The following is a 17,041-nucleotide window of genomic DNA, read 5'->3' on the forward strand; positions in this document are numbered from 1 at the left end:
TTTTATATTTTCCGCCAGCTTGTTTTCGTAAGCTATTTTGCCCCTCTTGATTATGCCCTTTGCCCTCCTTTGCTCTATCTTAAACTGTTCCCAATCTTCCGCTCTGGCGCTTTTTTTGGCTATTTTATACGCCCTATCTTTGGATTTTATGCTGTCTCTAATTTCCCCTGTTATCCACGGTTGAGTCACCTTTTTAGATTTCCTTTTATGCCAGATTGGTATAAACAATTTTTGCAATTTTGTCATTCTATCTTTAAATGTTTGCCATTGTTTATCTACCTCCAGTCCTCCCAGGAACGTTGTCCAATCAGACCTACTCAGTTCCCGTCTCATGGCATCATAATTCCCCTTGTTTAAATTCAGGACCTTAGTCTCTGAGTCAATTTCTTCGCTCTCCATTTCGAGTGAGAAATCGATCATGTTATGATCGCTCTAACCCAAGGGTCCCCGTACAACAAGATTACTGATTAGTCCCTTCTCATTGCACAGTACCCAGTCCAATATAGCCTGTTCCCGAGTTGGTTCCTCGACATATTGATCCAGATAACCATCCCTCAAACACTCAAGGAATTCCTCCTCCTCATTATTTTTACTGATTAGGCTAGTCCAATCTATATGTAAGTTAAAGTCACCTATGATGACAGCTGTGCTCTTATTGCACGCTTCTCTAATTTCCCTCGTGATGCCCTCCCTAACCTCTATTTTACTATTTGGAGGCCTATATACCACTCCTATTAATGTTTTTCGCCCCTCGCTATTTCTTAGCTCCACCCATATAGATTCTGTATTAACTGAGTTAATATCCTTCCTTTCAATTGCATTTATCCCCTCTTTTACTAGCAATGCTACCCCTCCTCCCTTTCTTTTTTGTCGATCCTTCCTAAATACTGAATACCCCTGTATGTTAAGCTCCCAGCCCTGCTCACCCTGCAACCATGTTTCCGTAATCCCAATTAGGTCATAATTATTAACCTCTATTTCCACAGCTAATTCATCTACCTTGTTCCTGATGCTTCTCGCATTAAGGTATAAAACCCTCAGGCTTTTTTTATGCTCACATTTTTTATGAATTAGTTTGGCCCTTTGTTTTTTGTTCCTCACCCTTTTATCATTTATGAAGGGGACGTTGTCGGGGCCCATAGCCTTCATTGTGTCTTGTGCACTCGGCTGCTAATTAATGTAATTTAGAGTAAGCAAAATTGTCTGGACACTAGCATTAATGGTGGTAGGGACCTCGGGAGGAGCCTGAGTCAGTTTGTTCACTCAGCATGAAGACCGTCTTGTCCCTTGCTGGGTTCCACCATGGTTGAAGATGAGAATGTTTGTGGAGTGTCCTCCTCCTGATGGCTTAGTTGCCCACCACCATTCTTAACTGGATATGGAAAGCTAGAGAGCTTTCCTCTGATCTGTTGGCTATGGGGCTGCTTATCTCTATCCATAGCCTGCAGATTTTGGTGTTTAGCATGCAGGTAGTCCTGTGCAGCAACTTCACTAGGTTGGTACATGATTCTAAGGTATAACCTGGTGTTGCTCCTGACAGCCTTTCACAATTTCCAATGAACCAAGACTGGTCTCCAGGCTTGATGGTGTTGAAGGAGAGAGGGATGTACTGAACCATGAGGTTTTGGGTGGTTGTATACAGTTCTGCTGCTAATGGCCCACAGTGCCTCGTGTATGCTCAGTTTCGCGTTATTAAATATACCCAAGTCTGTCCCACTTAGCATGGTCGTAGTGTAAAACTACACAATAGAGTATGCCCACACTGTGGGAATGAGACTTTTTCTTCCCAAGGACTGTATGTAAGGGGTCGTTTTAACGAGCTTATGGTGTGCTAAATCGGTTTTGATTTTCGCACTACTCGTGAGCGGTTTCGAAGCGCTCCCCCCTCACGGTTCTGGACACTGGGCTTATTGCCAGACAACCTTTGTGTGTTGGCCCAACTCGTGACTCGGAAGACAAATGGTCAGATGAGACAGATTGAGTTTTAAGTCAAAACGATCTTTATTTTTGAAAGAGAATGTACACAGAGAAAAATGGCAAGAATAAATGCAGACGAAAAATAACGTTTCTCACAGAGGACTAAATTATACACTGAGAAAAATAACTTTAAAGCATATAAACAGTTCTAAAATAGCGATAAGCTAAAAGCGGGGGTGAGGGAAGCGCACGGACACATCGAGGGATAAATCACACTCCTGACTTACAAATACCCTTAACGTTACAAACCCTCCCGTTACTGAATATACCTCAATTATGTCAGTTAGGTAGAGTTGGGCCTTTATGCTCACCAGAATTTCAAAACCCTTCTGGACCTTGGTACTTCTTGTTACATCTGGAATTTCCGATCTTCCTTATGGGACCGGCTCCTGGACCCTGTTACTTGGTGTCGTCCGGGACCTCCGACCTTCCTTATGGGACCGGCTCCTGGACTCGCTCTCCTGTACAAACTTTGGAAGTCCTCCGAAATCCTCGCGCCGTTTTCTGTTCCGCACGGTCCTCGAACTCCTGATGGTAACTGGACTTGGACATCACGGTGTGAACCGTCTCCGGAGGAGTCTTCCTTACTCTGGTCGAATCTTAGACTGACTTGCTGACGATTTACCTGAACGATTATACTCTTTTCTGGCCCTAATCTTGGCGCCAAATCAACCGTTTTCCTTTGTTAAGGTTGCTTTAACAAAAGCAAGCACATTAATTTTAACTGCTCGCAAATCGAACTAATGGGAATCCGATTAGTGTCCCTTCGTTTGTGTGTGCTCAGCAGTTTCTGAGATCGGTTACCGCTCTGCCAGCGATTAGTGCACCTTCAGGTGCTAATAGTTTTGTTTACTGCTGTAACCACATTACAATATCAAAAACAGTAAGGTTCTGGATTCTTCTAATCGATGATGACTCAGACTGCTGTTAGGTACTGTGTGTGTCCTTTCGAACTGGGCCATGAGAACTGCCAACTCCATTCTGTGTTCTTACAATGTGGCCACTTCAGGGGCCCTACCGGTATACTGTATTTCATGGATTTTTGCGAATCCTACAGTATAGTGGTTATTTCTACCACTGCTATCATGGACAGGCATGTTTCTGACAGGTAGGTTGGTGAGGATGAAGTTTGGTAGATTACTTCCTCTTGATGGTTACCTCACCACCTGATACAAGCCCAGTCTACCAGTTATGTTCTTCCGGGCTTGGTTAGTTGTGGTAATACCAAGCCACTTTTGATGGACATTGGAAGTCCCGAACCCAAACTACATTCTGTGCCATTGGCTCCTTCAGAACTTCCTTCAAGTATGTTCAACATGAAGGAATACTGATTCATCCATTGAGAAATGGACGGAAGGTTTCCTTGACATTGGTTGACCTGGAACTTTGAAACCTCAAGGTGCAGAGTAAATGTTGAGGACTCCTAGGACTGATTCCATCCAAATGTATAATCACTGTGCTCCCACCTCTGGTGGTTCTATCATGCGGATGGGACAGGACATACCCAGGGATGGTAATGGAGGAGTCTGGTATGTTGGCTGTTGGATATGATTCTATCAGTATGACTATGCTGGGCTTTTGTTTGACTACACTGTGGTTCTCTCAACTTGGGAATCAGTTCCCAGATGTCAGTGTAAAAGACTTTGCAGGGTTGACTGGGCTGAGATTGCCTAAGTTTTGGCCTAATACGATGCCTGGGTTGTTGCTGAAAGGTAGGTCAGATTTTTCAAACATTTATTTTTGAATTTGGTAGCGAATGTTTACAACTGAGTGGATTACTAGGCCACGATAGAGGGCAGAAAATATCAATCATGCAGTGTGGAACTGGAGTCGCACGTAAACTAATTCAGCAAGGGGTAGACTTCGTTTCTTGAATGACGTTAGCGAACCAGTAGTGTTTTCATGACAATCTGCAAGCTTTCACACTTCTTCTGCTGATGCTATCCAACCAATTTCCTGAATTATTGATTTTAATTTCAAAAGTTGCTGTGCTAAGATTTGAACCTAGACCTCTAGTGTGGTAATATAACTGCCAGGCTATATACCCACATGAAACCGGTGCCATGTATTTGATCACATCCATGCTATCATCATATCCATTTTTACATGTCTTCAATTTGAGTCGCTGGGCCCACGGAGCAATTTCTCAGCCTCTGAGACAAGTTTTTAACTGAGAGTTCCACTTCCAACATGGGCCATGAGACCCCAGAAAATAATAAAAATAGAAGAGGCTGAATTTTGCCAGCGCTCAGAGGGCAGGTTTGGAGGTGGGTCTGCTGTCAAAATGGCAGTGATTGACAGCGGGGCGGAAGTCCGCTCTGAACCCGCCTCCTTTTTAATTTCCCAAGTGCCGGCTCGGCCTACGGTTTGCAGACTCGGCACTAAGCGGCAGGTCAGGCAATTGAGATACTTAAGCTGCTTAAAGGTATTTAAGCAGCATTTTGCCAGGTCCTAACGATTTTTCCATGTTAAAAAGACCAGTCCTAGTGCGAGCAAGCACTGAGTGCGAGTCAGCAGAGAGTGCTGTGAGTTTGGGTAAGTGTGAGAGTTCTTTAATTGTTATTTCTCTTTAAATCATTCTTGATAAGATTACTTAAGCAGTTTAAGTAAAGGGGAAAAGTTAAATTTTTGGGATTCTGTTGGTTTAAGAAGAGTAAAACAAGGTTACACTGCAGTAGGAGTAAATTGGCACAGCAGGCAGTGGAAACCAGTTTTCTAACCAATCAGCAGGGGTGACTCATTTGGCTGTAAACAAACAAACAGTATAAAAAGACCACGCTAGTGCAAGCAAGCACTGAGTGCGAGTCAGCAGAGAGTGCTGTGAGTTTGGGTAAGTGTGTGAGATAGGGTAAGTGGGGTGTTAGGTGCTCTTTTCAAACTTTAACTCTGTGGATTGTAGTTAATAAGGCCTTTCTGGTGCAGAGTGACTGTTGGTAAACCATTTAACTGGTGTAATTCGAGGGATTGATTTAATTTAAATCCAATTAATTAAAGGGGATACTAGCATCTAAAATCGGGCAGAGGGTGTCCATAACTAACAATAAAAATTTTAATTAATTACATAGAATGGAGCAGGTGATGTGTTACTGTTGCGAGATGTGGGAGCCGGTGGACCCCATTGAGGCTCACGGTGATTACGTCTGTGATAAGTGTCTGCTGCTACAGGAACTCCAGCTCCGTGTTGATGAGCTGGAGTCTGAGCTTCAGACACTGCGACACATCAGGGAGGGGGAGAAGTACCTGGACTCTGTATCAGGAGGTGGTCACACCTATGAAGTTAATTAATTCAGATGTAGCCCATGGTTAGGGACAGGATGGTGTGACTACGCGTGAGGCAGTTACGGGGATCCAGGAGGTAGAGCTGGAGGAGCTGCAGCCCTTGCTCTTGTCCAACAGGTTCGAGGTTCTTACTCCCTGTGGGGACAGGAGCAGGGACTGCAGGGAGGATGAGCAACCTGGCCACAGCACCGTGGAACGGGGGGGCCATTCAAGAGGGGGGAGTAAATAGAAATGTTGTAGTGGTAGGGGATAGTATTATTAGGGGGATAGATAGAGTTCTCTGCAGCCAAGAGCGAGAGTCCCGAAGGCTGTGTTGCCTACCCGGTGCCAGGGTTAAGGACATCTCCTCTGGGCTGGAAAGAAACTTGCATTTGGAGGGGGTGGATCCAGTTGTCATGGTCCATGTTGGTACAAACGACGTAGATAGGACTAGGAAGCCGGTTCTGTTAAAGGAGTATGAGCAGCTAGGGGTCAAATTAAAAAACTGAACCTCAAGGGTACCTGAGCCACGAGTGAATTTGGCTAGGACAAATAAAATTAGAGAGTTAAATGCGTGGCTCAAAGACTGGTGTGGGAGAAATGGGTTTTGCTTCCTGGGACACTGGCACCAGTACTGGGGCAGGAGGGAGCTGTTCCGTTGGGATGGGCTTCACTTGGCCAGTGCTGGGACTAGAGTCCTGGCGGATCATATAACTAGGGCTGTAGAGAGGGCTTTAAACTAACTAGTGGGGTGGAGGTTCCTAGAGAGCAAATAATAAAAATGACAACAGAGAAGGTCATAGACTTAGGTAGCAGTGGGGAAATTAAAAACCAGAGCGTTTCAGGAAGGGGCAGAAGGTATGGAGTACAAGGTAAAGTAATAAAAAGGGCAAAAGCAGGAACTAAGTGTCGCAAAACATATTTGAAAGTTTACTATCTGAAGGCACGTAGCATTCGTAACAAAACAGACGAGTTAATGGCACAAATAACTACATATGGGTATGATCTTGTGGCTATTACAGAAACATGGCTGCAGGGTGACAATGCCTGGGAATTAAACATACCAGGTTATTTAACGATCAGGAAGGACAGGCAGGAAGGAAGGGGAGGTGGGGTGGCTATGTTAATAAAGGAAGGAATCACTGTAATACAGAAAAATGATATTGGGTCAAAAGATCAGGATAATGAAACAGTTTGGGTGGAGATAAGGAATAATAAGGGGAAAAAAACACTAGTGGGCGTAGTCTATAGGCTTCCGAACAGCTGCAACTCTGTTGGACGGCGTATCAATCAGGAAATAGTTGAGGCTTGTAATAAGGGAACATGGATTTTAACTATCATATTAATTGGACAAATCAAATTGGGCAGGGCTGCCTTGAGGATGAGTTCATTGAGTGTATTACGGATGGGTTTCTTGAGCAGTATGTAACTGAACCGACCAGGGGGCAAGCAAACTTAGATCTGGTCCTGTGTAACGAGACAGGATTAATTAAAAATGTCCTAGTAAAGGATCCCCTTGGAATGAGTGACCATAACATGGTTGAATTCCATATTCATTTAGAGGGCGAGAAGGTTGGATCTCAAACAAGCGTGCTAAGCTTGAATAAAGGAGACTATGAAGGTATGAGAGCGGAATTGAGTAGAGTAGATTGGGAAAATAGATTAAAGGGTAAGACGATACATGATCAGTGGTGTACATTTTAAGGAGTTATTTTACAACTTCCAAAAAATATATATTCCACTGAGAAGAAAAGGGTGTAAAAGAAAAGACAGCCATCCGTGGCTGAGTAATGAAATTAAGGATAGTATTCGACTAAAAACAAGGGCATATAAGGTAGCCAAATCTAGTGGGAGGATAGAGGATTGGAAAACTTTAAAAGACAGCAAAAAATAACAAAAGATTAAGAAAGGGAAGATAGATTATGAAAGTAAATTAGCAAAAAATATAAAAACAGATAGTAAGAGTTTTTATAGTTATATAAAAAGAAAAAGGGTGGCTGAAGTAAATGTTGGTCCCTTAGAGGATGAGACCAGGAAATTAATGGTGGGAAATATGGAGATGGCAAAAACACAATGAATATTTTGTATCAGTCTTTACAGTAGAAGACACTAAGAATATCCCAACACTGGACAAACAGGGGGCTATAGGGGGGGAGGAGCTAAACACGATCAAAATCACTAAGGAAGTGGTACTCGGTAAAATAATGGGACTCAAGGCGGATAAATCACCTGGACCTGATGGCTTACATCCTAGGGTCTTGAGGGCAGTGGCGGTAGGGATTGTGGATGCATTGGTAATTTTCCAAAACTCCCTGGACTCGGCAAAGGTCCCGGCAGACTGGAAAACTGCTAATGTAACACCCTTATTTAAAAAGGGCAGTAGACAGAAGGCTGGAAACTATAGACCGGTTAGCCTAACATCTGTGATAGGTAAAATTTTGGAGTCCATTATTAAGGAGACAGTAACAGGACATTTGGATAATCATAATTTAATAGGACAAAGTCAGCATGGTTTTATGAAGGGGAAGCCATGTTTGACAAATTTGCTGGAGTTCTTTGAGGAAATAACATATAGGGTGGATAAAGGGGAACCAGTGGACGTAGTGTATTTAGACTTCCAAAAGGCATTTGACAAGTTGCCACACAAAAGATTATTGCTTAAGATAAAAAATCACAGGATTGGGGGTAATATTCTGGCATGGATAGAGGATTGGCTATCTAACAGAAGGCAGAGAGTTGGGATAAATGGTTCATTCTCAGACTGGCAATCAGTAACTAGTGGTGTTCCGCAGGGGTCAGTGCTGGGTCCCCAACTCTTTACAATCTATATTAACGATTTGGAGGAGGGGACCGAGTGTAACATATCAAAGTTTGCAGATGATACTAAGATGGGAGGGAAAGTAGTGAGTGAGGAGGACATAAAAAACCTGCAAGGGGACATAGACAGGCTAAGTAAGTGGGCAGAGATTTGGCAGATGGAATACAATACTGGAAAGTGTGAGGTTATGCACTTTGGCAGGAAAAATCGTAGAGCAAGTTATTATCTTAATGGCAAGAAACTTGAAAGTACTGAAGTACAAAGGGATCTGAGGGTCCTGGTGCACGAAACTCAAAAGGTTAGTATGCAGGTGCAGCAAGTGATTAAGAAGGCCAATGGAATGTTGGCTTTCATTGCTAGGGGGATAGAATATAAAAATAGGGAGGTATTGCTTCAGTTGTACAAGGTATTGGTGAGACCGCACGTGGAATACTGCATACAGTTTTGGTGTCCATACTTAAGAAAAGACATACTTGCTCTCGAGTCAGTACAAAGAAAGTTCACTCGGTTAATCCCGGGGATGAGGGGATGGACATATGAGGAGAGGTTGAGTAGATTGGGACACTACTCATTGGAGTTCAGAAGAATGAGAGGCGATCTTATTGAAACATATAAGATTGTGAACCGGGTGGATGCGGGGAGGATGTTCCCGATGATGGGTGAAACTAGAACTAGGGGGCATAGTCTTAGAATAAGGGGCTGCTCTTTCAAAACTGAGATGAGGGGGAACTACTTCACTCAGAGGGTGGTAGGTCCATGGAATATGCTGCCCCAAAAAGCTGTAGAAGCTACATCATTACATAAATTTAAAACAGAAATAGACAGTTTCCTAGAAGTAAAGGGTTATGGGGAGCGGGCAGGAATTTGGACATGAGTCTCGGTTCGGATCGGTCATGGCCCTGTGGGTAGCGGAGCGGGCCCAGGGGCCGTGTAGCCTGATCCTGCTCCTATTTCATGTGTCTAATTCTGTTAGATTCAGGAGATGGTTCTGTGATAGTAGATTGGCGGTTAGGTTCAGATCAGCCATGATCTTATTAAATGGCGGAGCAGGCTCGAGGGGCCGATTGGCCTACTCCTGCTCCTATTTCTTATGTTCTTATTTGTGTCAGGTTCGCAATGATCCTGCATTGCTGTGGATAGTTGAAAGCTGCAAAAGTGGTATAAAAGCTACCATTTCATAGCTGTTCACTTTCCAATCTTAGAGGCTGGAGCCTTCAGGATTTGGAACACACTTTTCAGATTTATGGAGGATTGAAGTGTTTGGAGCAAACTCTCTACCCAGTGTCGCCTCATTGGAACAACCTCTCTCACCATTGACAGATTGCTTCTGTCATCTCAACCTTGGCTGTCATCTGTTCATTAGCATCGGTGCCCTTGAAAAAATCTCACCTTTGTCCTCAGAATCCCACCACGATCAGCCCCAACATCAGGTACACCAGCAGCACCAACATCCACACCAACCTTCTCTGCAATCACCTGATGCTGCACAGGACATGGGGCATCAGCACCCGAGCACATTGCTTCCCGGGACGCCAGAGATGACCTCACCATAACCTCATTTACTTCAGTTGACGCTGTACAGCCTGGCTGCCACATGATGCGCCAGGTTGGCACCACCCCACACCAGCACCATAAATCATCTCTACAATACCCAAGCCATTCCTTTCACACTCATCACCATTGCGGGGGCGGGGGGGGGGGGTGGTGGGAGGGGGGTGTACAGTTTTGTCTCCCCATTCACTGCAACTCATTAAGCCACTTCCAAATCTGTCCAGGAACGTAAAGTGTTGAAAATAAAGATTTCAATGTTTGACAACATATTAACAGCAACTTTACATGAACATTGGCGATAACACCCAACTGTGTTATCGCCCCTTGTGTGTTAATTAGTAAGATTGGATAAGGGTGAGTGTGAGGGGTGGCTAGTGAGATAGGGAAGTGATAATGATAGAGAGGGATGGGTGGAGGTGCAAGGTAAGTTGGTGTGAGTATGGATGTGCGGGGGTTAGGGAAGGCAGAGTGATGGGGATGTGATGAATGGCACAGCAGGATGAGGCTGAGTGTGGCTTTACAATAACGTTTTGTAATCTGAGATCATTGAAAGGTTTGGGTCATTGCAGCCTAGTCCTCCTGATGACATCCCTGCATGTGCCCTCCTGTGCTATGTGCAACCAGGCTGCGTTGGTCTCCTGGGGAGGTCTCTTCCACCCATTGGAAGGGAAGAGAACCTCCCTGCATTCAGTGACTCCCTCCATTAGCATATGGAGGGAGTCATGGGAGAGCCTGGGTGCAGCTGTGCGCCTTTGTGCAATGTTTGCAGCACCTTAATGCTGCAGAACACTGACAGCAGAACCGTCAAAATGATCGTGGACATGGTCCCTTTAAGGAAACCGGTTGCTTTACACGTCATCAAATGACTTCACCAGACCCGCTTCCTATTAATTGGTCGGGAACCTCGCAGGGCGGGCTCAACCAGCCCCATCAATGGAAAATCCTGTTGGAGGCCGGGATCGAGACAGATGTGGGGTCCCCACATGCCACAGACGTCGCCCGCCCTGGACCCGCCGAGGTTGGAATAATCCAGCCCTAGGTGTGGGAGAAAATGAAAACCGCTGGGGTTGATACCCTGACTGGAATATTCATTGAGGGCACCAGACAAATCCTTAATCTATAACCTTAACTTTTCATCAGGGAGCATTTCTGAGGTTTACCTTCAGAGTTAATGATGCCTAAATTTGGCTCATCAAACTGTCTTGTATATTGACCCTCCCAACCTCCCAACCCTCCCAACCCCCCAACCTCCCAACCATCCTCCCAACCTCCCATCAGGGTCCGTGTGAGCTACTAAGTGAATAAATTAACCCTTCTTGCCAATTCTCAAGGAAGTCAAAAAATAAAGTCATTAACTAACTAGCAATTGTTTATTAGCCTTAGAATCATAGTTAGTAGCACTTAAACATTGAGTGTGCAAGTAATTAGTCGATAGGATTAACTGATGAAATAAATAACCAGTTGTGGATAAACTGGTTACTTCTCCTTCCCCTGGGAGGATGGTGTTAGCCTTCTGAGATGTCACAGTGATGAACCTCCATCTGTAGAGGTGCTATGCATTCCTCCTGGATCTTCTGCTCCTGGGTAAAGTAACTTCCCATGTTGGTAGCTGTATCTGGTCTAGCTGGCTTAAATTTCACCTCCCTTGATCTCAGTTATAGAAGTTAGATCGTACGGTATACCATTTCTGATTGTCCAGAGATACCCTTCTACATATACTGGACAAAGAACTCTTACATCTTCTACTACAAAGACTAAAGGAACTGGAACTAAATTAAGAACTGAGGACTTTAGTGTCCAAAACAATATCTTGTATATTATTTTCCAAAGAAACTTCCTCAATTCTATTGAGCAATCTGAATGACATATACTGGAAGAGATTAGGGGGGAAAAATTCGGTTGATTAGTGCCTCCCGTTAGCGCCTCTGGGGGGTGCTAACGGGGCACTCGGAACTTAGCGCCCGAGCGCAGCGGTTTTAGTGCCGCTCGCGAAATTGACCAGTCGTTTTGTGGCAGCGCTAAACGCTACCAGCACGATCTCCTGCACCCGCAGATCATGATGTCAGTCGAGCGTGCAGCGTCCCGGTAGCGCCTCTGACCGGATATTGAGTCACGCCCCCTGCTTTAGTGCCTGCCGCTAGGAACGACGGGTATAGGGGAACATTTTCAAGTCGGAAAGGGGCTGGGGGAGTGCTATTTAAAGGTGGGCGCTTCCTGCCTTTTCTTGTCTGCAAAACTTTTGGATTTAACGCTGTCTAAGGAGTTTTGGCCCTTGGCACCACTTTTGAGGTTCCTAAGCGCCGAGCTCTTTCCCTGGGCCTATCCATTAGTGCCTCCAACATAATTGCTTTTGAGATCTCTCCAGGCCGAGATTCAAGGCTGCAATGAGCAGGGTGTGGCTGGCCAGCAAGAGGCCCCTCCCCTTTAAGAACTGGAAGGCGCCAGTCTGTCTGGTTTCCATGGTAATTGACATCGCCTGAGCTTTGGTAGGGTTCTGAGGTGGTGCCTTGCTCCCTGACGTTTCCGCCTTAGAGGTGTGTAGCGCCTGATTTAATGCTCAAATCACCTCCAGGGTCGATAGAGGCGAATTTTGCAGTCGGAGGCAATAATTAGTGCTGGGCGCTACACTTTGCGCCCGGCTGATATTAGTCAGAGTTATACAGCACAGAAAGAGGCCATTCGGCCCATCGTGTCCGCGCCAGTCATCAAGCCCTGTCTATTCTAATCCCATTTTCCAGTGCTTAGTCCGTAGCCTTGTATGCTATGGCGTTTCAAGTGCCATATTAGCGCCCCAAAATATAATTCGGCGATACCGAATTTTTCCCCCTAGCATTTTTGGTGTCAATTATCTCTCTCAGCCCTGTTTCTACCCTTGATGGCCTGCAAATCAATAAAGCACCAGGCCCTAGACATGCCTGGTTGCTTGTTTACTCCCTAGTGCCTCAGGCCTTTGTTAGCAAAGCGTTCGCACACAGGCCTAGATATTCTTGGGTATAGTAATGCTAGTCACACCTATTAGTGAGCTGAGCCTCCTGCATTTAGGGAGTGTTCCTGTACCATCCATGGTACTATAAACTATGGGTATAACAGTAGTATCCCATTATGATCGGAACTGGATATTGGTGTCCTTTGCACTTCTTCAATCTTTTAGAAGGCAGACCAAAAAAGCATTTGATTCAATCAGCACAATTTGTCTTTCTGTAATAAAAAATAATGAACACGCTATGCTTCCCAACGTCAGTGGGTCAACTTAGTGAAACAAAATACTTTCTAACTATCCTCCTTCATTTTCCTCCTGAGCCTGACTAAAACTCACCCCCCCACCCTTTCCCCATAGCCCTGCAAATTAGATTCAATACTTTCAGGCAGTGCATTCCAGGTCATAACAACTCGCTGCATAAAAAAAATTTCTCTTCATCTCCCCTGTGCTTTTTTTGCCAATGATCTTGAATCTGTATCTTGTGGTTACCTACCCTCCTGCCAGTACTTGTGTTTGTGTCATTGAGATTTTCACTGAAGTCAATGGAAAGAAAAATTTAGAGATGTGTAGAACATTATCACCAAAAGTTAAAATTGCATGAGAGAAATGTTAATTGGAAACTCAGCAATTCTAAATATTAAAATTATGAGGGGCCTAGAAAGAGTGGATAGGAAGGACCTATTTCCCTTAGCAGAGGGGTCGCTAACCAGTGGGCATAGATTTAAAGTAATTGGTAGGAGGTTTAATGGGGATTTGAGGAGAAACTTTTTCACCCAGAGGGTGGTGGGGGTCTGGAACTCACTGCCTGAAAGGGTGGTAGAGGCAGAAACCCTCATCACATTTAAAAAGTACTTGGATATGCACTTGAAATGCCATAACCTGCAAGGATATGGAGCAAGTGCTGGCAAGTGGGATTAGGCTGGATAGCGTTCTTTGTCGGTCGGCACAGACAAGGTAGAAAAAAACATAGAAAAACAGAAAAATAGGAGCAGGAGTTGGCCATTCGGCCCTTCGAGCCTGCTCCGCCATTCAATATGATCATGGCTGATCCTCTATCTCAATACCATATTCCTGCGCTCTCGCCTTACCCCTTGATGACTTTTGTGTCTAGAAATCTATCTCTCCTTTCATCATTGACCTGAAACGTTAACTCTGTTTCTCTCTTCACAGATGCTGCCTGACCTGCTGAGTATCTCCAGCATTTTCTGTTTTTATTTCAGATTTCCAGCATCTGCAGTATTTTCTTTTTGTATTACTGCTTTATTTAACACTACATTCAGCTTTGGGTATAAGGTTCATCTGTCTTTCCATGGACGGACAACACAATGGTCCAGTTTATCAATGAATACCTGAGATTTGTTATGTTTTGGTAATCCATTTGATTACACAATCTGATAAGTATGCCATCAGGAAGTGATATACTGAAAAAGAACTATGCAGAGGAGGATCTTTTTGCTGCAGGAAGAGATTCAAATAGTCTTGTGCTCCAGAATTGGAGACTTTAAATAGTACTTATATAATGGCCATCCTTATCCTCCTAAATATGAATCCTAGATATGCGCTCTTTCTCCTCTTGATCCCGAGGGTTGTCTGAAAGAAGGCGGTCGAGACCTTTTTCCTCCTCCCTTCTGGAGTTTCTTGGCTCTGCCAGATGAGGAAAATGATGGAAATTCTGATACCAGGTACCATCCTACCTTGATAGCATGGCTACAGACTGAGTGAAGTCAGGTTAAATACTCAATGTACCACTGCAAGTAATGGACTCAGCCTTGTAACACACAAAGGCTGAGAATGTGATGGAGGTTTAAGAGTAGATTGCTGACTATTGTATGAGAAAAGATTCTGGGGAAAAGTGAGCTAATGGAAAAGGAGGTCAATGCACTGAGCAGCTGTCCCCCTCTTTCTCCCCTCCCTAGGTTGTGTGGTAATGTTGTAGGGGCTAAAACTCTAAATACATGGTGATCTGCATTGTGCAGAAAGGAACACTTCTGCCATGTGCCTCAGGAACCTATCCACCAGATGTAAACGATTTACCATTTGGTTTCAGAATAGAAACAAACGGGGTCACATGTTTGGCATTCCTAATTTCCCCTTGATTCTGAAACCCAATTACAAGGTGTGCTGCAATTATCTATTGTGTTCTGTGTTTCAAAGGGATTAGCTCTGAGGTATCCTTTTGCATCCAGAAGAATATAGAAGAGTACATAACTTCAAATTTTTAAGCTAAGAGGAACGGTATCATGGCAAATATCATGTGCATCAGTATTCACTGAACTTTTGATTTTTGAGTTCTCTAAGGTGTTGTGAACTTTTTAAAATATATTCATTCATGGGATGTGGGCGTCACGGGCAAGGCCAGCATTTATTTCCCATCCCTAATTGCCCTTGAGAAGGTGGTGGTGAGCCGCCACCTTGAACCGCTGCAGTCCGTGTGGTGAAGGTACTCCCACAGTGCTGTTAGGTAGGGAGTTCCAGGATTTTGACCCAGTGACGATGAAGGATCGGCGATATACTTCTAAGTCAGGATGGTGTGTGACTTGGAGGGGAACTTGGAGGTGGTGTCGTTTCCATGCGCCTGCTGCCGTTGTCCTTCTAGGTGGTAGAGGCCGCGGGTTTGGGAGGTGCTGCCGAAGAAGCCTTGGCGAGTTGCTGCAGTGCATCTTGTAGATGGTACACACTGCAGCCACGGTGTGCCGGTGGTGGAGGGAGTGAATGTTTAAGGTGGTGGATGGGGTGCCAATCAAGTGGGCTGCTTTGTCCTGAACTATAACCAGTTTAAAATTGTTTAAATATTTGTCAACAGTGCAGTTCTCTTCATTGCTAATTGTTACTGACTAATAGCAGAAGATTAAAAGTGTCTTTCAGGCTTATATTTTGATTATATTTTCTTTTGTCAGCTTCTTGGAAACAGCAGCATACTTTAGCATGAAGCCAAAGTCAGGAGACAAAGAAGTCACTCCAAATCATTTATTTACCCTGTGGCATGAGTTTTGTACAGACTTCAAAGAGTACTGGAAAAAGGAAAGCAGAGTTATTCTAAAGGAGAAGTAAGTACATTTAGTATTTTCCATATTTCTTTTGTTACTAAGTAGTGAAACTGATTTACATTTTCCAAGTTACCGTATTGATACATGGTCTGTTTCCATTAGAATGACCTGGATGGTGGCCAGGCACTCCCAATGTCCATTTTCACCTTGTTCAGGAGGGGAAATTAGTTATTAGTGAGCCACCCAATCACTTTGTACAGTTGCTTGTTCCTGATCAAGAATAAAAGTTTTTAAGACTGGTAAAAATCTAATGTAGGTTTGTTCCATGAAGAGATTGCAGACTCCTTTTCAGGACTGTATCTTTTATGAGAAAGAGGATGAAGCCCAACTCAAACACACACCAGATCCTGGTCGTGTCATCTTTGACAGTTCACACATCTCTTCTAATTCTTGGACTTTATGTCCCAGTCTACAGTAGAGATTCTATTTTGGGTTTCGTGGCTTTATCCGCATGCAATGCAGTTCCAGTTCCAGGTTTCATCTCTCCCTTCCTCCCTCTCCGCACCCACCCCCGCTCTCCGCACCCACCCCCGCTCTCCGCACCCACCCCCGCTCTCCGCACCCACCCCCGCTCCCCCGCTCTCTGCACATGCACCCCCACACCCCCTCTTTCCACACACGCTTCTGTGGTGTTTCACAAGAGTAGTTCTTGTAGAATTTTTCAGTTCCATACAATTCTTACTGTAGAGATTCCCTCTGTACTTTGACTTTCCTTTGTTCAGCCTGTCGGACTCCTCTGTTGTGCACAGATCTAGATTAAATTTGGAAAATCCCTATTCTGCCAGGAAAATAAATTCGGAAGTTGGCTAACTAGGGCAGATACCTGCAAGCGCAGAGCACTTTTTAATATGAGACTGCCATCTTTACTGACCCATAAAGTCAAGTTTACTCACCAACTAGTTCCTCATATTTGGCACTGCTATTACCCAGATTTGATCAGCAGTGGTTCTCAAATTCAATGGAGACCATCATCTTAAATGGCTGCAGCAGTTCACATTGATTTGCACATCAACTTTCCTTGCCCAAAGTGATGTACATGGCCAGTTATGGTGGAACGTGGTAGGCCTGAAGCAGAGATTTTAAAAGATAGTTAATTGATCCTAATGCAGCGATGTGTTGATTAGCTGATTCCCATCAGAGACCGATTGGCTAATGTTCAATACATGTTTTTATGCCTTCAGTGAATGGTGTCTTGAGTAAATAATATAGGCCTACCTCAATCATCTCTTTTCAGTGCAGCATGTGGTTTCAGTTGATTAGTAATAAAAATTCACTGGTGATTGCTAATTTTTGTTTGCACTTTATTGTTGGGATTATTTACTGCAGAGTGTTTAAAATTAAGATTTGTTGATGAGGTGCCTCAGGGTTCTACAGCACTAATGTTATCATAGTGTCTGGCAGTGGAGCATC

General features: G+C 44.3%; 1 protein-coding gene across 2 annotated transcripts in view; it reads left to right on the forward strand.

Annotated features, from left to right (window-relative positions):
• Positions 1-17,041, forward strand: part of fmn2b (formin 2b) — a 583,001-nt gene that overhangs the window by 503,938 nt on the left and 62,022 nt on the right. For both annotated transcript variants that reach the window (XM_085980275.1, XM_085980276.1), the window contains exon 17: positions 15,482-15,631. In XM_085980275.1, the coding sequence (XP_085836401.1) occupies positions 15,482-15,631 (150 nt within the window). The remainder of the gene's footprint in view (positions 1-15,481; positions 15,632-17,041) is intronic.

Source organism: Somniosus microcephalus, chromosome 3 (genome assembly GCF_052327205.1).
Source record: "Somniosus microcephalus isolate GS21.2 chromosome 3, FLI_Smic_1.0, whole genome shotgun sequence".
Classification (NCBI taxonomy): domain Eukaryota; kingdom Metazoa; phylum Chordata; class Chondrichthyes; order Squaliformes; family Somniosidae; genus Somniosus; species Somniosus microcephalus.